The sequence below is a fragment of the Phocoena phocoena genome, chromosome 8 (genome assembly GCF_963924675.1).
Source record: "Phocoena phocoena chromosome 8, mPhoPho1.1, whole genome shotgun sequence".
Classification (NCBI taxonomy): domain Eukaryota; kingdom Metazoa; phylum Chordata; class Mammalia; order Artiodactyla; family Phocoenidae; genus Phocoena; species Phocoena phocoena.
The window spans coordinates 6,171,928-6,198,886 of record NC_089226.1 but is presented as its reverse complement, the minus strand read 5'-3'; the positions used below and the strand labels follow the sequence as shown (position 1 = coordinate 6,198,886).

The 26,959-nt window shown below is 46.9% G+C and overlaps 1 protein-coding gene across 4 annotated transcripts in view; it reads right to left on the bottom strand.

Annotated features, from left to right (window-relative positions):
• Positions 1-4,413: 4,413 nt before the first annotated feature.
• Positions 4,414-26,959, bottom strand: part of ETS1 (ETS proto-oncogene 1, transcription factor) — a 125,331-nt gene continuing 102,785 nt past the window's right edge. For 2 of the 4 annotated variants that reach the window (XM_065883254.1, XM_065883255.1), the window contains 3 exons: positions 23,496-23,756; positions 6,494-6,612; positions 4,414-5,232 (listed from right to left, as the gene is read on the bottom strand). In XM_065883254.1, the coding sequence (XP_065739326.1) occupies positions 5,017-5,232; positions 6,494-6,612; positions 23,496-23,756 (596 nt within the window). In that variant the 3' untranslated portion in view covers positions 4,414-5,016. The remainder of the gene's footprint in view (positions 5,233-6,493; positions 6,613-23,495; positions 23,757-26,959) is intronic. The other 2 variants (XM_065883257.1, XM_065883256.1) reach the window with 2 other exon arrangements.

The window sequence follows — 26,959 nt, the reverse complement described above, 5'->3', positions numbered from 1 at the left end:
ATTACTTTACCCTACAACCGCCCAAAAGCCTGTCAAAATCTGTAGAATTTTGACCACCAGCTTCTTTTGAATGATTCCTCTTTTCCCTGCATCTCCTTCTCACCTTATCCCATTCCCCCAAATCTGGAGGGAGTTTTAGAAGATACTGTCTCTCCACCACCCCAACTCCAATATGGTGGTCCCAGCAGTGTCATTAAGAGAGCACCAAAGCCCAGGTGTCTGAGAGTTCCCCAGCTAAACTCTAGCTCCTAGTTTGAGAAACAGGGACCTAAGCTGTTTTCGTTCCAGTGTATCTTGTATCTTTTAACCTGGTCAGCATGAAATCACATACTTTGGGGGAATAAACAGCAACTTGTCACTGAAGGAAAGTTCTCTGACCAAATCCTAGACTGAGGCAGAAACCTATTCTCTGTGTCCTGTGGATTCAGGGGGAGAAGAGCTTAGATGTGGCCTCGGGTTGGCTGCGGAGTTGTGGCTTTGCCCAGGTTGGCAGCTGAAGACTGAAACATGTAAGGACCTCCAGCCGTCTCCCCACAGTGCCCCAGTGAGTGGCGGTGGCTTGACTGGGTTGTAGACCGGAGCCCTCCTCGCAGCCAGGCCAGCTCCCTGACCACTGGACCACACAGTCGGTGTTTAACGTGCACTCAGCAAACCTCAGGCTCCAGGCCTGAAGAAACCGATTTTCCAAAAACAGAGCTCTCTTTGTGAACAATTCAGCAAAAATTCTCTTTCCAGCTGTGAGTTGGGATTTGTGTTGCAAATGCTGGTGTTTTAAAGACATACACCTTCCACAGTTCCAACAAGAGAAAAGCACCACGCAGGATGTGTTCCTAAACCCTCCTCCCCAAAGCACCTATAAATACGATCGGATTGATGACACTGGCTGCTGGGGGCTCAGACGGATATTATCATTCCCAGTTTTCAGCCCCAGTGAACGAGCTGGGGCCAAGGAGATGGATGGGATGGGTCCGCATTGGCACGGGACAAAATGAATGTCAGAAGGAGGGAGAAGAATCTGCTCCCGAGCATGGACCAAAGGTGTTCAACTCCCCGTGTTAATATCAGAAACTTTACCTCGTTGAAATCAAATGTTTATCTGTTGAGTCATTAAAAATTTTCTTCATGTGCCTCTTAGTTCTCCAGACGCCATCAAAATGCGGTATGATGAGGCCGGGGACATTCCACAAAGGATGATACCATCTATTTCTAATTGGGATGTCACGTTACACTTCCCCCTATTCCTATTATAGCTCTCGCTTTATTAGGAAATCTTTATCTGAAATGGTGTAGAGCAAGTTGAGATCAGCAGGACAGAGTTGCGTTCCTTCCTGCGCTCGTCTCTGGTCGGTTAATCTGTCCTGCTTTCACGCGTGAACCAGACAGGAAAGACTGAAGCCAAACCCACATCATTATGAATGAATTTCTTTGCTTTTAATCTCACACAGTTTAAAATACAATATGAAATCAGGCTACAGTATATAAAAAATTCTCCAGCAAAATGATGTGCCAGCATCAGCTACTAAAATAAACGAACAAAAAACTCCCCCATAAGAAATTTTTTTTGCATTTAAAAAAAAAACACATAGAAACTTACATCGCTACATCTCTAAGCTACCTCAGTTCTGATTTTTAAAAAGCACCTGCTTTTCCTTTTTTTCATCTTGCTTTTAAATTTTCAGCTTTTAAAAAATATAAATTATATGAAAATACAAGTTGGAAAATAGTCAAACACAATATAACATCTTTTTCACCCCATACTTCTGAGCTTAAAAAAAAAGTATTCTAAAAAAAGTTCAATAACTGAGGCAGTATTCCTGATAGAGATAATTTCCTTTTAATATATATATTTTATATATGTATATGTATACATATATTTATGGTTCCTCGAAACTTCTTTGGAATGTAGGTAAGAGTTCAACGCATTTATATAGACCCCAACAGAGAAAGCAGAACATGCACAGCACGACTAGGACAGAGAAGGTGTCATTTTCACCGTGAACATTAGGCAGGTTAATGCTCTAAAACCCAGAGTGTTCGTCTCCAAAGTGAGGAAAAGCATATCTGATCTTTGAATGCTACCTCCAATCCCCAAAGCCACAAAACCAGGGCTCTGTGTAGGGAAGTCCCTCCCCTGAATGCAGAAGGGAACAAAAGTGACCCTGAACCCTACAGCCAAAACCAGCACAGGTTAAGGCATCTCCAGGAAAATAAGAGTTTCACCCAGCTCAACCAGATTTGCCCATCCTTCCTCTGAAGTTAACATGGTTTTTTTTTTTTGTTTTTTTGTTTTTTTAAAGCAGAACTCCAACAATTCTGCTACATTTCCAGTGTATAAACCACCCACCACTCTTCCTGGGATGGTCTCTGGCCTTTGGACAGAAGGAGAAAAAGCATCTGGCCAGATCGACAAAGCTGTCTGAACGCATACACTATCTACAAATACTGAAAACGGTGCACTGAGAGAGAAAGGGCATCTGAGCAAACAAGCAGCTGAAGGGCATGGGGAAGCACTTGCTTACATCTTATCTGCTAGGGAATTATGGCAGGACTCACACGGGGGAGTTCTCAGCATCATTGTATGAGGAAAGGTTGTTGATGAGTTGAGAAAGTGATTTTATGCCTGGTGGCAAACAAGCAGTGACCGATGCCCGGCCTTGGTCCTACTCTCACCCACCACTGAAATGTGGAAAGACTTCACAAGAAAGCCCCGGGATTATCTCAGCTGCAGCTCTGCATGTCTGCAAACACACACACACATGCACACGCACACGCACACGCACGCACACACACGCAGGCGTACACACATCTTTGCCAGTGCCCAACAGAGATCACATCATCTGAGAGAAAACAATGTAGTCCAAACAGTTCTGCCTAACACTCCCTGAGCAGCTCCTAAAATATTTCGAGAGCTTCATTAAGGCACCTGCATCCGGAAGAAGATCAAAATACACAGCTGGGCTAAATTCAGCCTTTGCTTTCCAAGCAGACGCTCCGATTTCTCAGTATGAGGAGACGCGTGAATCACAGAGCTAAGTTCCTGATCGTTCGGGGTCTGCAAGAGGACCTGGGAGCAAACAATCCACTTTCTTGAAGCTACGCTAGAAGGTAGTTAGTACTTCCAGTTTCTCAGCTGGAGCCCGTCCTAAATGTTTCTTCCCCTTCCTCACTGAAGCCCGAAAAGCCATCCCTCTGTCACCTTCCTTTGAATCAGGCGCCTGTACAGCCGGGGAAGCGGGGAGGATCTTAGTTATAGGAGGCGCTTTTCCTTAGCGGTCAGATGTTGGTCCTCCCTCCCCAAACTCCATTTTCAGATGACCCCTGACAACACCACAGTTGATTATGTCTGTAGTTCAACTTTGGGAGAACTAAAAGTAGATTTGAATCCCATGGACCACCTTATCCCTACACCCCAGCTCCCTTCCTAATAGTTCCTATATCCCTTCAAGTCTTCCTTCCTCTGCAATTACTAACCTTCACTTACCCTGTGCCAGAATAAGGGATCCAAAGCACGGGGCCCTCACAGCATCTGCGCTATGCACCTTGCTTGCCCACCCAGTCTCACCTGACACCCGACTCAGCTGCCTTAAACTCTTCAAAGGAAAGCCTTGCACTTCTCCCAAAGACAGCCAAGCCCCATTTTATTCACAGGCTCCCTTCATTTCCATGGCTCCTACAACTCAGGACATCTAAATGGCTTTATCAGACGCTCTCCAACTCATGTCATGTCTGTAGTTACTCTTTCCCTCACCCATCAGAAAGCTGTACATCTCTCTCTACTGAACAACAGAGTGGGGGAAAGCAATAAATGTGGGATGCTGGGAAAATAATACACAAAGGAGAAAGTACAGAGTGTTAGTTGGGAATGACATGCATTCAGGACTTATTTCTTAAGGCCTGAGGGGTAATGCCCATGCATACAGATTTTATTCCAAGTCATGTACGTTACAGGTCTAAAACCAGTAAAGAACCAGGTCCATCTTCCCCCTTCGATCCCCTTTCCATGACTTCTACAGTGCTCCTACATTTACTGTGGTCCAAAACCAGGGCTGCAAAATACATTCAGTTCGAAGACTTAATGCTTAGCTCAACGTTAAGTCCAGACTCTGAGAATCCACTAATGACAAGTAAGTAGAAGGGTGTGATCACAATTCTTAAAAACTTATAGGTGAAATTCACATGCACAGTTCCCTTGTACCCAAATCAGCCTTATTTTTCCCTCCATACATCAGTCACATGAATTTGGGATCCCCGATCTCAGTGACAGCGCTTTGTCTTTCCAGTGGGGTCTATATAAACAGTTTCCTTTCACTGTGACAGAATCCTCAGCCAGCATATAAAAACAAGATTGCATGGTACAGCGATACTGAGACCACTTGAGAGCTTAAGACGATTTTTAAGAAAAAAAAAAAAAAATACTGGCACAAAATTTAATAGAATAAATTTTAACACAAAAACAGTTTTGGTCCCTCCCCACTGAAGTCCATCTTTGTTTGGAAAGTAGAATAAAAGGTAAATAGTCCTTGGTTTTTAGTGCATCCCCCAAAAAAAGGCTTTACCCCACCTCCCTCTTTTTCACCCTCCCAGACCTAACAACAAAAGGAAATTAATTGCCTTTTATTAGTCTCATGACTCCTGATGCATCAATTTCTTTTGCTAATAGGTCCGTAACTCAAGACACATTATTTTTTTGTGGATGATTTTTTTTTAAAAATGATTGGACACGTTAGTCTCTTCCTCCCTTAAGCCAGATCCTTCAAGCTTCTAAGAAGGCCCTTGTCTCTCTCCTGAAAATCCGCTCAAGAATTTCCCGTCCCACCCACCCCACAAGTCCTGGCTCTCCTCCTCCAACGGCGCACAATTGATTATAGCTGCAGCTTACTTAGCTCCCACCCCTGAATGTAAAAAAATGAGTTCTGGAAAATTAAAAATAGAATAACAATTAAAAATTAAGAGTCCGACCAACGTGGCTGTTCTTTGAAATGTCTCAGCAGAGTTTCTCCGGCCCCTTGGTGTCCATCACTCATCGGCGTCGGGCTTGACGTCCAGCATGGCGTGCAGCTCCTCGGGCGTGTACCCCAGGAGGCTCTGCAGGTCACACACAAAACGGTACACGTAGCGTTTCCCCGCCGTCTTGTGGATGATGTTTTTGTCATAATAGTAGCGAAGGCCACGGCTCAGTTTCTCATAATTCATCTTAGGTTTGTTTTTCCTTTTTCCCCATCTCCTGGCCACCTGAAATTTAATTTTAAAAAAAAGGAAGAGGGGTAAACATCTACAGGATAATCCAAATGTACATGTTTATTTGCCTGCACCCGTCCATGGTGACCCATGATGTTCAAGAAAGGGTTAGAGATTCATGTACACAGAAGTTACTTTTCTGACCAATCTTTTCCGAATTCCGAACTACAAGGGTTGGGCAACAATGACAGTGAAGTTGATTCTCTGAGTTGATGAAAACACAGTGGCCCTGAACTTCTAGGGAATGGAGTTAAAGCATCTGATATTAAAAAATAAAAAAATAAAAGCAACACTATAGTGTCTCCTCTTACCCTGTATTATTAATAGAATGTCCTTGCTTTGAAAGCATGAAATCTAATGCATGGGATGGACGGCTGAGCTGCAATCACACCTGCCTTTCATCAACAGGAAGCATTTTCTTTTGTACTGGGCACAGGGCTCCTCATGTCTGCCGGAAGAGAGAGGTTGTCTCTCTTGTTCATTGTTCTTTATCCTCAGAATTGGGCGTGGCACAGAGCAACCACTCGCCAAGCGTTTTTTTGTTTTGTTTTGTTTTTGTATTGAAGTATAATTGAGTACAATGTTGTGTTCGTTTCAGGTGTACAGCAAAATGATTCACTTTTATATATATTATATATATAAAACATATATATAATATATATATAAAACATATATTATATATATATATATATATATATATATATATATATTCTTTTTCAGATTCTTTTCCCTTAAAGGTTATTACCAAATATTGAGTAGAGTTGCCTGTAGTATACAATAGGTCTTTGTTGGTTACCTATTTTATAAATAGTAGCGTGTATATGTTCATCCCAAACTCAATTTACTCCTCCTCCCCTCACTAAAGCATTTGTTAATGAAAACACAAGTTAATGTGAAAATTGTACCAATCTTCCAAGGCCTCTCAAATTGTCAGCCCCCTTCCATATTCACAGAGCCACAAGACCAGGGAGGGCGCAAAGTGAGAGAAAGCAACTTGTGTCTACAAAGGGCCTACTAGGTGCCAGGCACTTTATGGGCATCATATCAATGAATCCTGGAAAACAAATGGCCAATGTAGATATTTTCACTATTTTCCAAATGATGAAACTAAGGCTCACACGAGGTCACCCAAGCAGCAGGTGGCAGAGCTGGGATTTGGACCCTAGAAAATGTCATCGACCCCCCAGAACCCATCTCCAGAGCTCTCTCTCATCCTCCCTCAACAGGAGACTCTGTGAAGTCACTCCCTTCTTACCTCGTCTGGGTCAGAAAGCTTGAATTCCCAGCCATCTCCAGTCCAGCTGATAAAAGACTGGCAGGATTTATCGGTGAGTAGTTCCAGGAGAAACTGCCACAGCTGGATTGGTCCACTGCCTGGAGACACAAGCCATGGTGAATCATCATACCAGATGCTCCACACTCTCAGCAACTAGTCCCATCACAGGGCACTCCCGACCCCTCCCCTCTCAGCCCATCAGCCAGGGGAAAATGAAGGCAGCACAGAGCACAAGCGGTACAGGAGGCGCGAGGAGCTTGAACAGACTGCACAGGTGAAGGATTCCTACCAAAACAGCCTTTAACACAGAATAGCAATTGCCCTGTTTGGATCAACTTAAGGGTCGGTCCGTTTTTATTGCTAAGCAAACTCCAGAAAGAAAACACTGTTTCGCTCCTCTGAGATATTCCAAGGCAGCAAGTCATTATTTTTGCCTTACAAAGGACTCACTCAAGGTATGAACCAAGCAAGGAATGCCTTTACCAGTTCCAATCAGAAGTCAAAGCCCGTAAGCAATCCGGACACAGTGTGGCTAGGAAAGACCCAGTCCATGTAGATGAAGACAGCCTGGCACGCTCTAACTCATACAGGAAAACTTGACTTTTTTTAGACTCTAATCTTCAACCTGAGTTTCAAATTTGTCTGATCCAAAGTAAACTGAGATTCAATAGGAAACAAGCTTTACGTTGCCTCTCAGTCTAAAACAGAAATGTCCTTTACGACCTCTAAGGGCAAACTTTTGTTACGTCTTACACGTCTATAAGGCATGTTCACATACACCACCTTGCTTGCTCCTAAAAGCCTCTCTCTACCCTCCTTATAGGCAAGGCCCACTGGGCTGACTGTTTCCATTCTACTGGTGCAGACAAAGGTGCTCAGGAAAGTGATGTGACGTTGCTCCAGGCACAATGAGAGAATGGTGGGCCTACTGCCCGGACCTTGACTCCCAGGCACCAGGGTAACCTTGATGGACGCCTGTGAGCAAAGAGCAGCTGGTCGGGGAGCTTCCTTTGAGCTCTGGGACAGCCCAAAGAAGCAACTGCTATAGCAACAGCTTCCTAGTGGTCCCTCCTCAGCACGGCCCAGGCTCAACGGGGAAAAGGAAATCTCTCTACCTCATCCTCACTCCGAGTACTTTAAACCCATCTGGCAAGAAACAGCTTACACAAATTCTAGAATTAAATGATTCAGCAAATGCCTACAAAATATATTAACGTTTGAGGAAACAGTCCCAGGAGCCACACCGGTAAAGCCTTACGGTTCTCTGTTTCTACCCCTCGCTGAAGAACGATTTCATGGACAGCTCGGACACGTTTGCAGCTTTCTTAGCCGTTCGTTGAATAGTCACCAGCTACCACCCTCTGCCTGGAGTAATGTCCTAAAGTGACTTCCTATGAGGAATCACTAAGAAGTCATCCGGATGGACAGGAGTAAGAAAAGAGATTTCTATTAAGAAACGCTATGGAATTTTTGGTGGCAGAATAATAAGAAAAACGCAGTTATAATAGCCCTTGTGACATAACAGGTTCCCTGAAGAAGTGGAGAGTGAGTATAGATACTCACAGGATCCCTGAGACGAGACATGTAAGGAAAAATCAACTACTACAGTCCAAAACTATGTAAATAAGCCGGGGAGTTCACGGTCCTCTCCTGGGTCGATACCACATAACACAGACATGAGAGAGAGTGGGGTGCTGCTTTCAGACACCTGGCAAAGGAAAATATGAACAGCAGCTATGATTTATCGTGTACCTACTATGTACCGTAGTAACATGCGATGCTTTATAGCACCTTATTTATCCCTCACAGTAAGTCCATGCGTGGAGGCTGTTGTTATCGTATTCGTTTCTCCCACTTTACAGCAGAGAAAACTGACCCACTGTGAGGCTATATAACCTGCCCAAGGCCGCGCAGGTCAGAAGTGGTGTGGCTGGAACCCAGGCAGCCTGACCCCCAAATTCTTCATCTCGACACTCCATTGCCCCTAGACAAGACCAGCCCAGAAGCTGGCATCTAAACTGCCCGCTGGCTGCAGTGGTCCCAGGGATCAAAGGACCCGGCTTTCTAAACACATCTTCTCTTGCCCGCTTCTCACAGCAAGCAGTCCAGGACACTGGGCGGCCAGTGGTCCTCCAGACAGCCGTCACTAGTGACCCTGGTGTCCACCGCCACAGGTGGCACTTCCAGCCCAGTCAGGTCCCCTTGTGGTCGCCGTTAGCCTACGTAACTCCATTATTTCTCCCCCCACTAGTTACCTTAAAACCTCTCCCACACTACTTGTCTTAAAATCCCTTTGGGGAGACGAGGGGGGCTAATTATACCAAGCTGAGGAAAGGGAAAGAAATATGGGGATTCTTGTCCCCAGGCAAGTCCTGGCCATTGGCTGGGAACAGCAAGCACGTCCCGAGTCCGGGGAGGGCGGTCCAAGAGCCACCTCCGTCCTCCACCCTCGAGACATGCGGCCATCAAGTGGGGAAGGAAGGGGCTTTGATTAGCGTCGCTGGGACCGGCGCGTGAGGAAGGGACGTCAGACAGAACTATGGCCACTGTTCATGCTGCCGCTCCCCGAACTGAGGCCCTGCAGCTCCAGACCGTTCTCCGTGCGCCTCTGACCCCTGGTGCCTGTGGATGTGGCCGAGGGCGGGGTGAGCCCTCGCATGTGGGTGTTTTCGCTTTTCCGTCATTGTGAGTCTTCCTTTGCTCATAAGGAACATAAAACTGAAATCTGGGAACTGGGAGGCCAGGTCCTAGGTGTGGTGTCCTCTAACTCTTTTTCTTTTCCTATTTACAGAAGGGAAGGGGGAGGATCAATACGAAAACCAGATGCCTAAAGAAAGCACAGGGCCTGGGATGGGGAGTCTCTGCTGGGCTGCAAAGTCAAAACAGCGGTGATGTCAGCTCAAGGCTCCTTCCTCAGTTCTTGAGGAAGAATCCAGCCGGCCCACTCAGGCCAACCACGCACACAGGGCTCCCACCCAGGGCTTTCTGGAAGTTGCTGCTAACCCCTCAGAAAGCGCTCACGGTGACCCCGAACGAAAGGGATCCGTGATGCCTCCCAGAGATTCCTCTCTTGTACACTTCTGCTGACACCCCGACCCTCCTTTTGGCTGTGGAGGCAACAGAAATGGGAAGGACGTGGGGTTCTTTTGCCGGCCAGAAACGCTGGGTCAGGGCAGGAATGTGGGCGTCGGGACGGCTTGTCCGCCGGCTGGACCAGTGGACAGTCCAACACGGGAGCCTGTTTCCACAACAACGGGGTTGTGGGAGGGCCTGGGAGGGGAAATCAGGGCCACCTGACAGGCCAGCACTTGGAGGTGGCTCTGGGGTCCCTGGTGACACTGACCTGCTGGCCAGCACCCGAGTCCAGCCCCAAGGGAAGTTCTCAAGCCCCAGACTTGTGCAAACGATGGCTGAGGCTGGCCCTCCCGGTCCGAGCTCTCCCAGGGGCTGTTTCTGCAGCGCTTGGAGTTGGTCTGTTCAAATCCTCAGGGCCGGGCTCCATCCCGTGCCCTCCCTCCGACACGTCCTCACGTGGTAAAGCCTTTTCCTCTATTTTCCTGGCACCTCCTCTCCGCTCTGGGCCCAGGCCCACACACCCACCCAACTGGACTGTGGTCCCAATGACCTTTGTCCCGGGGAGCAGAGAATGGTACTAAGAATAGTGCCAGTCATGGGAAGGGGGAGCTCATACATCAAATGTGACTCACAATGGTGTCCCTGTCCAGGGGCCCCGAGGCAGTCAACAGCGGCCTTCACCAGGCTGCCCTGGGGTGTCACACTTCAGGAATCCAGTGGCATCACTGGGAAACTATGCTTCAGAGCTCTGAACCGCAACAACAGAGGGGTCCCTGTTAGAAGGAAGTCTCTCCCCCAGGCGATGCAGGAGGGAGGGCCCCTGCCCCACTCACACACACCACCCCCTACCCCGCCGTCGGCCCCCTCCCCGGCCGCAGTGGGGAATTTCCTCTGACTGCTTTGTTCTTCTCGGCTTCTGGGGGGAAGAGGAAAACTCTTAGCGCAACACTGACAGTCCTGATCTGAAGACTGTGACACAGTCTCAGAAGGGATGATATCAGGTGGGTACCTGGAGGGACCGCAGGCCAGCAGAGCAAGTCTCACAAGGATGCTTCCCTTCAGAGGCGACCCTCAAAGCACTTCAAATCCAAGGCTACCATCTCTTTTTTTGTTAAGGCGAAGCTTCAAGTAAAGTCTTACTCATTTGGTTGTTTATGTCCCTTTTCTTTGTCTAGGGACTGGGAGATCCCCATATCCATCTCAATGAGCCAGGGATGGTTATTTAAAAGCCCCTGCTTTTTTACTCCCTTGCTCTGAGGCTAAGAAGTGAGCAACTTCGGTAAAAGGAAAGCAACGGGCTAGGATGGGATGTTAGAAAGGCGCTCCAGGCGCTCAGGATCGTACTTCTTTCCGTGTGGCCACGTATAGGTATCTTCTCAGTTTCTAGGCTTGGGGGTTGCCTGCCATGGCAATGAGCTCACTGCTCATGAACGGGGCGTCAGGGTGGGACTTCAGTTTTTCCTTTCCAGTTCAGCTGCAAGTTCTCACTCTGTCACCTGTGCCCACGCGAGGTTAACACACAAGAGTGGAGCCCGGGGCAGCGGCTCTCTCGGGCAGCCTCCCATCATGCTTTGCTTGCACCAAGACCGGCTCCGACAGCTTTGTTCTCCCTGCATCTCTCTCACCACTAGAACACATGCTCCAAGGGTGGGGACTGTGTGTTTTCACTGCTGTAACCCGAAGCCTGGGATGGTGCCTCACCAACAAACACCAGCTATCAAAAAGCTATTTGTTGTTAAGTGACTCCAGCTGCTGGCTCCCTGCAAGCCTGGGCTGCCTCTGATTGACCCTTCTGTGTTCAATGCCAGGCCTGGGACCTCGTCTCGGACAGGTGCTCGGTAAACATTTACTGAACTGCATGATTCAAAACAACCTCCTCTGCGGAAAGGCGTCAGGGTTTACAGACGCGACCCAAACTGCTTCTCTCTGTTAAACTATATTTGGGGCCAAACAATATGGGTGACTCCCAGGCTACGTTTCATCAACATGGGCCCCAAAATAAAAACGACCACACCTCCTGTCCTTTGGGGAATTCGTTTGCTACTTTGAGAATCTAATCTCTGCAGCTCGACTCTCAAAGTCAAATACCTCAGTGTGGGCAGGACACCACATTTATTTTAACCTATGAAACTCTCACGGTTGGTCACCCTTGTAGCAGGGCTCACTCTGCCCCAACAGCACACATCTGACAGGTGGTTCTAAAACAGAGGAACGGGACCGACTGGCCCCTCCCTTTCACCCAGGTGTCTCTACCCACAGCCAAACGATGATGGCAAAAACAGAACACTCTAATCCAGAAATGACCCATCTGTTCACAAGTGTGAACTGTCTTTCAGACTACTGCAGGAGTGCCAACCTCTGGGGGTGGTGGGTCACCCCGGAGTCTCTAAGCATCACCCCCTTCTTGTCAACCCCCTTCTAAATTATCATTCACAAAAGATCTCCGAGTCCCTCTGTCTCCGTTCAGTCCTTATGAAATGACGTTTAATGACAAACTGAACAGAAAGCATCCTGTCAGTCTCTTGCCCTCTGGGCCAAGAAGCTGCGCCATCTTCTGCCTGAGGATGAATGAACCAAGAGATGTACTGCTGGCTGGTCTGGCATCCAGAGCGCCGGGATTTTCAAACGAAGGAAGAGTAGAGACTGCTTCATACTTTGGCTTGGCTTTATGCCTGTAGGTGCCTTTTCCCACCTCTTCTGAGTTATGTCCCTCCTTTGCCCTCAACTCAACCCAATTTCACCTCATCCCCAACACAATCTGTATGTGTACCATACATTCTGTAACTGGCCAAGGTGCCTCGGTTCAAAGAATCACTGTAGATCAGTATGTTCTATACACATGTTCCTCTATCAAGGGCTAGTAACACGAGGGCAGCAATCAGGGATACGAGTTCCAATCATTCAACTCATAACCACAAACAACATTCTGACAGGCACTTGAAAAACACACCTCATGGACGTCATGAGGGGCAACGTGTTCGTGCCCTTGTGTTTATGTATTGCTGGCATAGCCAGGACTTAACAATGGAAACAAGTTAGAGAACAATTAAAACCAGCTTTTGATGTCAAGTCCATGTCTCTGACACGTTAGACCAAAAGAAAGGAGGAAGCATTTCAAAAAATTTAAACAAACAAACAAACAAAGATGTCAGGCATTGGACATACTGACAGAGCGATAACAGCAGATAGTATCGCATAAAATGAAAATATATACAGGATGGTGGGAAACGCCCAAAACAGGGAGCTCTGATCCCAATTCTTCCCCGACTCACTGAGTGATCTCACGCAGCTGGTTAACCTCTCTGGGCTTTAGTTTATCTATCCCTAAAATGAAAATAGTTATCCCTGCTCCTCTCTACTTTACAGAGATGTAGATCAAGTCCCTATTATTAAAAATAAGCATAAATATAAATATATGCATATACATATAAAGAGCTGACCACAGCGCAGAGCAGTCTGGGAACAACATAAAACACGACAATGGAGGGAATCCCCTGGCGGTCCAGTGGTTAAGAGTCTGCGCTTCCACTGCAGGGGGCACGGGTTCAATCCCCGGTTAGTGAACTAGGATCCCACCACGCTGTGCGGCGCAGCCAAAAAAATAAAATAAAATAAAATAATAAAACACAACAATGGAAGAATTAAACAACAGAAAAAAATATTTTTAAAAGCAGACTTTTCCAAAAGGAAAACCAGAGAAAAAAAAGATGGAGTTGGAAAAAAAAAATAGCGAAAGCACTAGATCAAATTCAATGATTCTTCCAAGAATTCAACTGGCCTTTTATATGGCAACTTTGAAAAAGGAGAAAGTTAGAAGCTAAGACAAAATGGTTAAAGTATGTAAGTGTGACATGTTTTAAACACTGTAGATGAGAATAACCGGTTAAGGTTTTTTAAAGTGAGGGGTAACTCTGAAGTTCTTGCTCTAATTCAAAGTAGGCAGGCGCAAAAAGAGCAGATGCAAACTGCTTTGCAAGTGAAAGTATCACCGACATTTTATGGTTTGGGGAAATCTTGGCCACAGACAGACTTAGATCCTCTTTCCCCCAGTGCACGTTTTTCCCCTCCTAATCATTTATACTCATCACCAAAGCACACTCCACCTAATAATTATGTAGGGCTGAGCTAGAATGAGTCCAGCATTCCCCACAAATGTCTGTAGTTTGGCCCTAGAAACAGATCCCATCACTATTAACTGAAGGAAGAGCAGAAAGTCTTGCCCAGCTATTGATGTCCAGGACAGTCTGGGCAGTGAGTCTGGGGCTGGCAATGGGTCAGCCGGGCTGCCCCACCTGGGAAAGACGAAAGTGAGGCTCACTTGAGTCTGCCTGGGGCCTGAGAACAAGACAGTTACACACTTAAGTGTCTGGAGGAAAGGCCCTTGTTTTTGCTTGGGCTCCTTACACCTACGTGTGTTCAAAGTACACATGTGTGGGAGTGGCCGCAGAGAAAGGAGACCCTTCCTCTCTTAAAGGGGCAGGCTGTATGCGAACGCAGGCACCTTTCCTCCAAACCCAGGAGCCTAACCATGTCCAATCTGCCACTCAGACACACACTTGGATAGTGAGCCAGCAAAGCTGAAGCCAGGAAGCGGGCTTCTTTACAGCTTTTCCTCCTGAGGTCTTCAAGGTAACTGATTGTTTTAAGAAGTCACCAGATATGGGTAAGGTTTGGATTTGAGGGTACGGAGTGAAAATTTTGTTTGGAAACCAAAACAGAAAGAAAAAAGAAAAGCTTTATGTCACTAATGTAAATGTCGAAAGAAAATGCCTTCCTAAGTATGTAGGTGACAAGAAGAAAGAAGGAGGTCTTCGCTGATTAGAACTAGAAAATAGGACTTGAGAGTTCTGAAGCCTGGACCTTTTCTAGTAGGTTCTCGAATGCAATCTGAGCTTTATCTTATCCTAGGGGGTAAAGTTTCCCCCTCGTACCAAGTTTCCCCCTCGAGAAATGACTAGTTAACGTATTCAAATTCTTGGGGAGGCGACTAGATCCTAAGCCATCATTTGAGCATATAACTTTTCAAGCCTTTATCTAGCAAATAATTTCTGAACACCCCTCAAATGTAAAGCATGGTAGCCAGATCGGGTGGAATAACAGAAGAGGGTATTAAAAGCAGCACAGAGGCAGCAGAAGAAACACTTCTGTTCCACCATAATGGGATGAGCTGAAAAGGCGCTACCCACGCCTTTAAAGAACAAAGGAGCGAGAACCCAGCCTTGAGGGGCCTTCACGAGAAACTGCACCCATCTCAGCTCTGAAGGTCAAACACCTCCACGGAGCCCAGCCCTAAGAGCAACTCTCCCGCCAAGCAAGTCCCAGCTTCCTCACCGAGTTCAGACTTTCACATTCACCCACCTTAGGACAACTTTCACTCTCATTATCTCTCAGGGAGAGGTGAGTCACACAGCAAACAATGCAGTTCGGTAAGTTAAAGTCAACAATAGGCACTGAATCCAGAAGCCCGTCATGGGCCACCAAGAGCGTCGGGACCATGGTCTAGAGTCCTGCTGTACGACCAGCCAGACGCCACGCTGATCAGTCAGGGATGATGGGGCCGTGACCGCATGCTGCTGGGCCCTCTGGCCACAGGCAGCATATGTGACTCCATCCACCCTGTCCCCAACCAAGGTCAGGCTTCCTGGGGCTGCTCCAGCCAGGGATGGCACAGAGGGCACATGAGGCCATTCCTGCATGACAGAGAGCTCCCCAGTCTTTGACCGAGGAGTCCCATCAGCCTGGCCACACCTCCCGGAATTGAGCTGCAGTTGGAGGCTCTTCCTACAAATCTCCTTCCTACCTGCGGCACAGCTTGAAGGCTCCCCTGCCCTTTCTTCCTCTTCCCACTGTGTCCTTCAGATGTTCTCCCCCGAGTCTAATCGTGCCTTGGCATCTGCAGACCCAAACTAACATGCTACTAACGTTGGATATTTTCCCACAAATTGTCTGACGTTGTGAAAACCTGTGAAAGGCCTCTCCTTTGCCGTTTGCCGTGTGACTTTGGGCTAGACTTCTTCCCCCTCTGAACCTCAATTCCCTCCTTTGTACAATGAGGATAGCAGATTTTTCCTCATGTGGTCATTGGAGACAGTTAAAAAAAAAAGAATGTGTATGAAAGAGTCTAGCACGTAGTAGGAGCTCGACACACGTGTGGGTTGAGCTGAATAGCTGAAGGGACCTAACCTGATGCCCCCAAGATACTGCCCGGAATTACTGGAATTCTGTAAGTCAAATCCATCATCCCCTGACCTCGAAGAATGTAGAACTGTATTGAAGGACAGAAGGTCTGGAGAATAATACGAAACAGTGGTAACAACGAGCACCTAGAGGGCGCTTCCTGTGGACCTAGCGCTGTGCCGCGTGCTTTCCATAAGCTATTCATGTAATGCCCACAATAATCCTAGGAGATAGGAACTCCTATTATGACCATTTTGCAGGTGAGAAAGCTGAGGCACAGAGATGTCAGCTTGCCCACAGTCACGCAGCTGGTCAGTGGCAAAGCCAAGACACACTCATGCCGCCTGGCTCCAGAGTCCATGCTCTTAACCCCACCACGATGAAACCTCTGCAACATACCCAGTGGTCAAACATCCTGGATGGTCTCCTGTCAGGCGCTTAACCTGGATTTAAGTCTGAAGGCATAAAAGTGACAGACGGGGTGCTGATAACCATCCTATCTGTAAGCATCACATGAAAGTCACTTTAGGGAGAAGAGGGAGGGATATACAGAGGCCCTAGAACAACAAGGGTTTGAACTTCATGGGTCCATTTATACATGGATTTTTTCTTTATAAATACACTGGAAAACTTTTTTGTAGATTTGCAACAATTTGAGAAAAACTCAGACAAACCGCATAGCCTCGAAATATGGAAAAACTAAGAAAAAAGTTCGGTATGCCATGAATGCATAAAATATACGCAGATGTACACAGAACAGACAAAAGGTGTGTAAATCGACTGTTTATGTTAGCAGGTCAACAGCAGGCTAGTAGTTACATTTGGGGATTATACTCGGATTTCTGGCTGTGTGGGAGTCAGCGCCCCTCACCCCCGTGTGGTGTTCAAGGGTCAATTGTAGCACCTCTTGAATGGAGTCTCCACGCCGGGGAACCACTGGTCAATCAGTGTCCAGAGAGGCAAAGGCATCCAGGGAACCAGGAGATGCCGAGGGGCGACATCTAACAGAGCCCTTCCCAGCAGAGGCTGCGGGAGTTTCCAGGCCGGCTGTTCAAGGCCGACAGGACCTGTGTGGATGCCTCGGCAACACACTGGCTGAATTCTGTTCAGTGGAAACATCTGACTTCAAAGACAAAAAGGTGGAGCTTCAAAGTGGAGACAGAGTGGAATTCCAGAACTGTCACCACCCAGTTCCACCACTTGGAGTTAGATTTTGTTAAAGAAACAGTGGCCCAAATAAATGGGAGACTCAGAGACTCCTTTAAAGCTGGGGGACTGGGTCCCCAGAAGAGATGTGTCATCGTGTAAGTTTCCTGCCTCCTAATCCAGGCACCCACAGGCCTCAGCGAGTTGGAACACCAGGGTCTGAGATTCTGTTTTGTAAAGTATGAAGGGGCCTCTCTGCCCCAAAGGCAGCTCGCCGGAGCTACCGTAGCTGCGTCCAGACCCCGGGGTGGCTCAGCCAGCCGCGGTCTTCAAGGGCAACTGACGGAAACAGGGAACCTCCCTGTCCATATTTCCGAAGCCAGTTAGAAGAAAAAAATGAATAGTGAGGCCAAATCCTCCCACCGTGTGATCTTTTCCACGGGTGGCAGATGATTAAGAAAAATGGTCCCAAAGCGAACCAGTCAGGAGGCGGAAGCAGTGGAACGTCCATGCAGGCAACACCAAGGGGCTTCTGCCCCCGCCCCCACCCCGCCTCCAGCCCAGAGCTGACAGGGAGTTCTCCTTCCCCAGGCTCCAAAGTATTTCCCCAGCAGCCTCATAACTGAGCAGCATGTTAACCCGTTACTCCAGTGAGATCCCAAATGCACTCCACACACCCCCTTAGGACCCAGTGCCAAACACAGCACAGAGAATCAGAGTCCCCCCGCCGCCCCCGGCTTCTGGCAGCAAGCCTCCAGTTAGGCTCAGGGGGTCCGTCTGGCTTCCTATAGCCTGCTACTCACAGGGGCCTGTGAGGAGGAAAGGGAAGATGCTCCGTCTGCCTTTCTCACTGCCAAGCTCTTTTCTTCCCAGCCACCCAGGTGCTGCCCAAGGATGGTCTACACCAAGACCGTGATGCTTCCTGTAAGCCTGAGGACAGGCCCAGCCTTGCCTGGGCCGAGAACCTCAGGGCCCCTGTAATAGGCAGTACTGCACACAACAGGCACCAGAGTTCTACACTCATGTCAGCAAGCTGGTTCTTCTTGACTTTAGTCAATTCACACCCTTATCGCAACAGCAGGGACATGGAAAGGCTATATTCCAGAGCTTGGCTCAGGGAATAACCACCCTCCCCCAATTATAAAACTCCAAGCTGCTCCTAATAACATACCCACCTGCAGACTAGCATTAGAATTTTCTGCACAAATTCACACTGCACTACTCTGCTCCGGTGATGCACTGCCCCCCTTCCTCGTCAGTGACTTAGGCTCACACCAGAAGCTTCCTCGGTGGTTGTTTGTACCTGAGGACGCTGGGATGATTTTGCAATCCAGCTTTCCGTCAGAAAACTGTGATTTCAGGAAATGCCATCCAATCTCAGGTTTCATTCTGAACTGAAGGGCTTTGAAGCACTCCTTTTTGCAGGAGAGTTGTTTATTTTCAAATACATGTTTTAGCAGTAGCTTTAGGTTCCTGAACCCTAAAGCTCAGTGACCAGTCAGATCCCCCAGGTTCTGGGCATGGCCCAGGGACTCTGTTATTGTGTGATGGTGGACGGGCTCTAATTTATCTACAAAACAGTGAGAAGAAGGTTTATCTCGGGCCAAAAGCAACAGGGGAATACCTAGGGCTTCTATTTCTACAAGGCTGGTACGGCTTCGCGTGATGCCTCGCGCAAAAATATCTGCAAGTTGGATTCCTGACGACGGTCCCATATCGAGCCTTTAGGAGACTGAGGGATCAACTATTCACAAATCTGCCCAGCATGGTAAAACATACTTTCGTTATAGTTACTGACTAGCTTTGGGCTTAGCTTTTCTCAGGCTCCAGGATAAAGAAGAGACCCTCACCACTTCATCAACAATTACAACACAAAGCTGGGGCTTCTCCTAGACAACGACAACAGGACAGTTACCAGCAGGCCTGCTCCATACCAACTGCAGAAGTGATAGGAAAGGATTCCTTATTTGTAGCAACAGAAGTCTGGCAGTCTGGAGTGAAGTTCTATAAAGCTGATTTACAGAGCAATAGCTCCACTCCCTCCTGCCCCCAAGACCCCCCTCCCCCACCCCCAACACACAGTGTGAATTAGTGACAAGCAAGACACAAGACTCTTAATCTACTCTATGGGAGCAACTGAGATAACCAATGAGTGTCCTCATTCTTTAAGAGGGAGAAAGATTTCGTACTCAGGTGAGACACCTGGCACTTAAGGTTCGATTCAAGAGCTACCTTCCTGCAGAAGGCCTGGAATAAGTCCTTTTTGGTGCCTCAGTTTCATCATTGATAAGAGGGGCCTGGAGGGACAGAGTGGAAGGGAAAATACTCTCTGACAATCCAACATATTATTCTACACGTGCTGAAATGGAAAAAAAAAAAAAAATCAGAGATGCCCATGTGTGTCAAGGATCTAGAAAGCTTTTTGTTTAGGTCCATCAAATACATAGAAAACACCAGGCCACTTCTCTCAGTTTGTTTTGTAATCAGATGGGGTTCATAATGTATCTTCGAACAAAAGAAAATGGAGCTCTCTGATCGTATCAGTTTGATAACCAAAAGCGGTCCCAGTAAGGTAAGAAGGTGCATTCTTGGCGGAAGCCAGCACTGCATTTGATGTATTCTTAACTCAGCTAACAGGCAGGCTTTCAAGCCATGTTATCTGCCCACACATCTTGACCTAATTTAACAAGTTGCCATGGGAGCCCAGTGAAGGTTGATGCAATTTTCTTATCTTGGGAGGAAGAATGCAACTATGCAAGAGAATGTGAAAATTCAGTTTCTAACTGATTTCCACACTCACGGTGCAGGAACTAAGACAGCATCGGAAGAAGTAAAATGTATTCCTTTGAGAGTGAGATGAACAGAGACCTAGGCTCCTAGTGTACTGGCAGGAAAATGGATTCACACCCCAGCACAGGGAACCTATACATACATCCTTTAGTTCAAGCCAAGTCATAGTGATGTAAAAGGTACACGTGCTCCTACCGTGTGTGGCCACACATACTCTGGAGTTAGTCAAATTTTAAGGAAACAGATAAAAAAAAAAAAAAAAAAAGAGCTCAGAACTTGAGATAGAAAATAGGTGTGACATTTATGAGCAATGAAAAGTCTTGCCAACACTTATACAATGATTTCCACTTTCCAAAGTACTTTTCCAAACTTCAGCTCATCTTAGCGTGTCTGCATAGACTCAGAGATCCATTTATAAAAACTCCAGTCACTACACGCTCCCCGCGTGGTGGAGGGGGCTGAGTAAGCATGTGCCATCCCCCTTCCCCGTTCCCTAGGATGTACGTGAAATGATAAGGGGTCACAATGAGGGGCAAGATATAGTTTGCACCGCGGACAGCAGAAGTCCACCAGGCACTGAACACAGGAAGAAAAGCCACCCAAATTTGGACCACTCCCGACATGCCTAACAAATTCCTGACCTTCGTCAAACCACAGCAATAAGAAAATCCAGTTCAAGTCTAAGGACAATGACAATGTCTTGAATTCGTCAAGACAGTGAACCTTCCAAGGCTACGAACACTTGTCTGCACTCAACATGGGCTCAGATTTGCTGAAATAATTGATTTGTTACGAGTGAGCTCTCTCCCCTGCGTCTAGCACCATGTCTAGCACTCATTTGTCTCGTTAATTGAGTTAGTTCAATTACATTTTCACAGATCTCCTACCACCGAGAGAGGGAGGGACACTTCCATTTCACTAAAAGTAGAAGAGGGTACAAGGTAAATTTGCCTGAAATCACACAGTGTGTTAGCGCTGGGAGGAGCACAGAGGACTTCTGTTTTCTGGGCTATTGTTTGCACCTCCATTTGAGATGGTTTGACAGGTTAAATCCCCAGTTATAAAGAAGAAACAACTGAATGGTAAGATACTTAAAAAAAGGTTTTTTAGTTCAAATGACTACTTGAATTTTTGAGATCTTTAACTGATAATCGTCCTCTCTTTGCTTCCATTCACTGAATTAGTTTTATTCCCCTAGAAAGAAAGAGATAGAGATAGAGACAGAGACAGAGATAGAGATAGAGAGGCAGAGAAAGAGAGAGGAAAAGAGAGGGAGGGAGGGAGGGAGGGAGGGGGGAAGGGAGGGACGGAGGGGCACCCATTAAAAATAATCTATCCAAATAAGGGATGACATCAAACCTAACTCACAGCTCCAGGACATTCCTGTATTTGTCCTGAAAAGAGCTTCTGAGGTTCTCATCCGTTTGCCCCTGGGTTAGGATTGCCAGAGAAGCCTCACAGGTGGCATTTTGGTGTTGACGGCAGTTCATGTCCCTAATTTGTACTTCACACTCATTCCTTGTTCTTAAAATTTCCAGTTCACCCTTTTCCTTCTCTTCTTGAAACTGGGACACGTGGAGAGATTCCCAACTCTCAGATAATTCTTGCCAAGGTACTGAGATCATCTTAGTCAAAACCCTTTAAATCACTCTTGTAGACTATTAGCTCTGCAAGCTTCTCCCACCTACGAAATCCAATAACTAATATATATATATATATATATATATATATATATATATACCCCTTTCAGAGGAGTTTCTATTTGAGGTGGAGATGAGGCTTTCACCATTTCTAGAAACTTCTAGACTTTCTGTAGTGTAGCCATGAATCCTTAACAGAATCTTTTCCCATGAAGGCTGACCTAAATCATAAGACTCTCTTTGGCCAGAACCCAAACTTTAGAACTTAAAGTCAGTTTATTTAATATCATTATCCACAAAACCGCCCTAACTAGCAACATTTTCAGAATTGTACACCAAGCTGAGAGAGAATGATGAAAATTGTCATATGGGAGAAAATTATAATCGTGCCTAGTAATGGTGGTTATGGTGGAGATTATGCCAGAGGGAATAAGGCAGGACCTTTAATAAGGAGAAACTAAGTTGAGGATTTGGTCCTGGAAGCTAGGGCAGAAGGAGGAGAAGAGGTGGCCTTTACACTTGGGCAAACGACAGAGCCGAGTGTAACCTGCGCCATAAACACAGAAGCCACTTAGAGACGTCTGCCATCTCCACAGCCCAGAGTCATGTCAGAGCTACCCCGGCCTCTCCGCCTCCTAATTAAGCAGCACTTCTCTCCTCCTTCATCAGTGTATCCAACTGGAGTCCAGTTCTTACAATACCTAAGAGTTATTACAGGAGCCAGCACTCCTGTGCATATTGAAAGAGACTTGATAGACTTTCCTTATTCCAGGTGCCATTAATGGAAAAGGGCAAACTTTCATTGTCTGCTGACCAAGATGGGAAGGAACTCCCCGGCAAAGCAGCAAGTTCCCATCTACTCGTGATGTTCCAGCGAGGACTTGGGGAATACTGCAGCAAGAAAAAAGTAGGGAACCTTTAAGCTCCTTTCTGGCCCATGACTCTATATACAGACCTTGTCGCTACCTCAAAATCCAGACCTAACTCCTGAGCACCTATCCGTGCACTGAACTGCATGCGGAGCTGGAAGAATGCAATGTGAAAGACACACACACACCCCTGATCCTTGAAGGAGGAGGAACTTTTCTAAGCATGTGAGCTGTTCTCAAAGGTCAGCTGGCTTTCCTAGTAAAGACCTGAGATTTCCCTCACACAAGAACAGGGATCCAGCACGCTCTTCAGATCAGACAGACACGTCACTAGAAACACAGATTTTGCTGTCTGTCTTCATCCATACAAAGGGTCCCCACCAGTGACCTGTCCAGGGTGGATAAACTGTAAGAGAACAGAGGGCAAGGTCACAGCTGTGTCATCCAAGCTTAAAATAAGCTCTGCTCGAGGCACAACTTCTAATGTTTACAAAACACGACAATCTTACGGAAAAGGGTCTGATCATTTAACATGCGTCTGCTCCTTGGACAGTTGTCAGATACACTCTTCAAACCCTTCCAAAGCTAGACAGCCTATGGGCCACACCTTGCTTGGACAATGAATCATTTGGCTCTAGTACCAGATTCTCAATCAAAGCCCAGACTCTCAACATACATCTTCCTTCCTCTGTGATCTTTCTTCGGTCACCACTACTACAACTTTCACTCCTGGAAAAAAATCAACAGTAAGGCTAAGCGACAAGAAAGGTTTCCTATATAGGGCAGGATCCGGCCAGAGTGTCCGGTGACTGAGGGCACTTTTCCCTTTGAAGAGACCAGCCGAATACTGAGGATTCTACTCCAGATGAGTCCAGGGTGTAGGCCATTCCGTGATGGCTTTGAGAGATGCCACTGCTGGTTTTGGGTTTAGAGAGACCTCCCAAGAGCAGGCAAGAAGTCCTCTGATGCTAGACCACAAGGCAGAGGTTCCAGAAACACCAAATCAACAGGGTTCCCTTCTCCCAGCGAGGGGTAAATATCCAAAATATCAGTTTTCCCTAGCAATCCTGGAAAGGATCCCTTGGGACAGAACGACACTGCTTGCTTCCAAAAGCCAATGGCTATTCACAGAGCGGCTTGAGAGGCTAACCCAACCTCTCCGAGTCTACTTCTCCCCACCCGCCCCCCCTGGAAAGAAAGAGGCTGACTTCAGGGGCTGGGAATGTGCACAGAAGCTTCCAGGGAGCCCACCCTCAGCGAGCAGGAGGCGGGGCGGGCGCCTACCTGTGTAGCCAGCCAGGGCCGCAGCAGGGATGACAGGCTTGTCCTTGTTGAGGTCAGCACGGTCACGCACATAGTCCTTGAAGGTGCCCTTGGGCTTGTGGTTGGGCAGGGCGGCTGGGTAGTCCTCTGAGTCGAAGCTGTCGTAGGACGGGACGCGCTGCAGGCTGTTGAAGGATGACTGGCTGCTCCAGGACTGCGTGAGGCGGTCGCAGCTATCGTAGCTCTCTATGCTCTCAAAGGAGTCCTGGCCCCCGAGCTTGCCTGGAGGAAGAGGAGGTGGGAGGAGGGCAGGGAGGAGGGATGGGAAGAGACACTGTGAAACCCTCTCGGTGAGGATGCGCAGGACGGATGGAGGGAGTGGCCGGTGGGGATGGAGGCGTGTGGGTTTGCTCTGGGGAGGAGGGGCTGCGTGGGCCCAGTCTGCGAGCCCCCTGCGTGGTCTCGTCTTGCTCCAGAGCCCCTAGGACAGAGATTCAGAGTCGGGCGCAGCTTCCATGTGCCAGAGGGAGACAGCAGTGTTTGGGACCGCAAGAATTCCAGAGCCAGAGATCTACAGGCTGAGAATCATGTCTGCTATGATGGGATTTCTGGCTGATGAATTAGACCCAATGAGTAGATGAAGAAATCTGAGCAGTGTCAGGCTCAATTCATTCCCTATCCTAACTCAAGCCAGGGAGACGATTTCAAAAGGCCCCATTTGGCAAAATATTCTGGTCATGAGAAAAAAAAATTCCATTAGACTAAGAGCAGATTGACCTTCCTTGACCTTGGAACTAAAATATTATTTTTTAGCCTTTTTTCCAAACACTCTTTTAAAATGAAATAAATGCAGTACTGCCTCTATGCCTTCTCAAACAGAGAAAGAAGTTATGAGATGCTTTTTCCAGGAGGTTAAAAAAAGCAAACACTCTCACTCTTCTAAATAGAAATCCATATTCTTTATCCTCTCCAAGTGCAGCTTTGTACTTGAAATTTGTACTTTATTAGGGAAATGTAGGCAATAAAAAACAAAGAAGTTGATTAAAGAGTTAAGGTCCATAGCAGTGTCAGAAATCCTTTACTGTATGAGTTGCTTAAGGCATCCTTAACTGACCACAAGATCATGCAAGTTCATTAATTTCCCAAACCAGGTTATAAACAGCTGCTATGATTGCATAATAGCTGCTAGAGAAATTTCCACTGGCGAAAATGCCATTAAAAAGGAGCCTAACAAAATGGGGCGGGGCGGGGGGGGGACAAAAATAAATGCATCTAACTACTGAAAAGGCTCACAGGAATATTTTTTTATGTTTTATTTCCAGATACTTTCCAGGCAACCTAAATTAAATCATGGGAGATTAAATGGCCACTTCAGCAAATTCAAGAAGCCAAAGGATGTGACAAATGTGTATGCAGAAATACCTGTGAGTCAGGGCTGGCTGGTCTACCATGAAATTTCAATCCCAGAATAAGGGCTGGCATACACAGCGTAATACTAATATGTTTCTGGTGTATTCTCCCCTTCATAACAGAGGGAAATGGTTAAACCAGTGAAATTCAAATATTTAATCTTGGTGTCCAAACCAAACTTAAATATACAGTAATTAAGAAGGAAGATACATTGCTTCCAAAAAGAAATTTTTTTTAACCCCAGATGAAAGATACTCAGTTAAATATGTAATTTTTGCATAATCTCCCCTTGTAGATTTCCTGAACCTCTTAATCCCTCCAATGCTGCTTGGAACAGAAACATAGTTGTTTAGCTGCTTCATCTCATTCCTTCTTCCAGTCACTCATTCAAAGAAGGGTAATCCCCAGAAGGTAGGTAAATGGAAGAGCTTCACGGAATTATCGGCCCCGCCTACCCAGTCCACTGTCGTATTTGCAACTTTTTATTATTATTATCTACTCAGTACTCTGTAATGACCTACACTGAAAAAGAGTGTATATAGGTATACCTATAACTGATTCACTTTGCTGTACACCTGAAACTAACACAACACTGTAAATCAACTCTACTCTAATACAAATATTTTAAAAATAAAAAAAGAAGGGACTGTCCCTTCCAGAAATTCACATTAAAAGACGCAAGAAAACAGCCCCCAACCAAGAATGCAACAGCTTCTTTTCAACAGAACAGGAAATTTTGTGGTCTCTCATAGAAAGGTATTTGCTCACACCAGCTATCCATCTTACACATACCAAAAACCTAAGAAAGAAAGTTTATATTTTCAGGAAGAATACTCCCACAAAGTCACCGATGTTGAGGCTGTATTTATACTCAAATGTCCCTCAGATGATTCTCTCAGTCATTTTTATATTTGGAGGGCAGAGAGACTGGAATTTTCACATGCAAGACAGCTGAGCTTCCAAGGAGTCCCAATAAGCAAGGGCACTAAACGAGGCCAGAACCACTCTCTGGCAGCCTCTCAAACATGAACCGAATGCAAGTCTGTGGAGAGTTGCAGTTTATAGCAGTAGGCTACTTTCATTTTAGCTCTCTTTCACAATCCTGGAGCTGGGAACCATCATTTACGGGTATTTTCTCCCAAAATGGGTTGACTCCAACTGGATTAGACACTCGGTTAGGCTACTGTGCTCACGCAGGGAAGCTCGTGTCCTCCACGCCATCCATCAGCTGGCTTTCCCGAGAAATGTCTCAGCGAGGTCCTTCCAAAGCTATTCCACCACACAGACCTCGGAGCACCCAGAACAGTAGGTTGGGGAGGACAACGGCGGCCCACTGAACAGACTAGCACAAAGACAGCTCTCCGAGTCCAAAGAAGCGGAACATCGAAGCACTCTGTATACCCTAATGCAGTACACGGACGCTACGATGATCGCTGATAATAAGCAGCCCACAGTATGCTTTCAGTCTAGACCGATCCTACCACGTCAGAGCCAATCAGCCCCGAGAATACATCCTGTTTGCGGCACTTCTAACTCGCCAGAAGCAACCGTGAGACGGACCGGTCTCCCCTTCAAGTCTGTGTGGTGTACACGAAGCTTGGTGCGAGTGAGGCAGAAGGAGGCCAGAGAGAAAGCCCTCCCGTCCCTTTGTACAGGTCACCGTCTGGTCCATCGGGATTCATCTGGGGTCGCGGGGCGGGTGGGGACCGAAACCAAAAACCAAGAGAAGGAGAGGGAGAAGGGGGGGTTGCACAAATGCAAAGCCAGACGCAACTGGTAAATGACCTGGCAGCAGATCTGCCCAAAGTGACACCACGGCTGAGTCCCCACGCACCCTCAGCCTCATCACACACGCACAGGAAGCCCCGTGAGAAAGAAAGGCGCTCTGTTGCTGTGACCCGCCTGAGAAAAAAGGTACACATATGTGTAAGTATTTAAATAGACCGGCATCCAAAAATAAAGAAGAAAGGGGAAGGCAAAGCTGGTCCCACCCATCCCCTTCTGTCTGAAACACAAACACCCCGGGGCTGCAAGAAGGCAGATTACAGGTTCCGATTTTGCTGGGGACTTTCCCT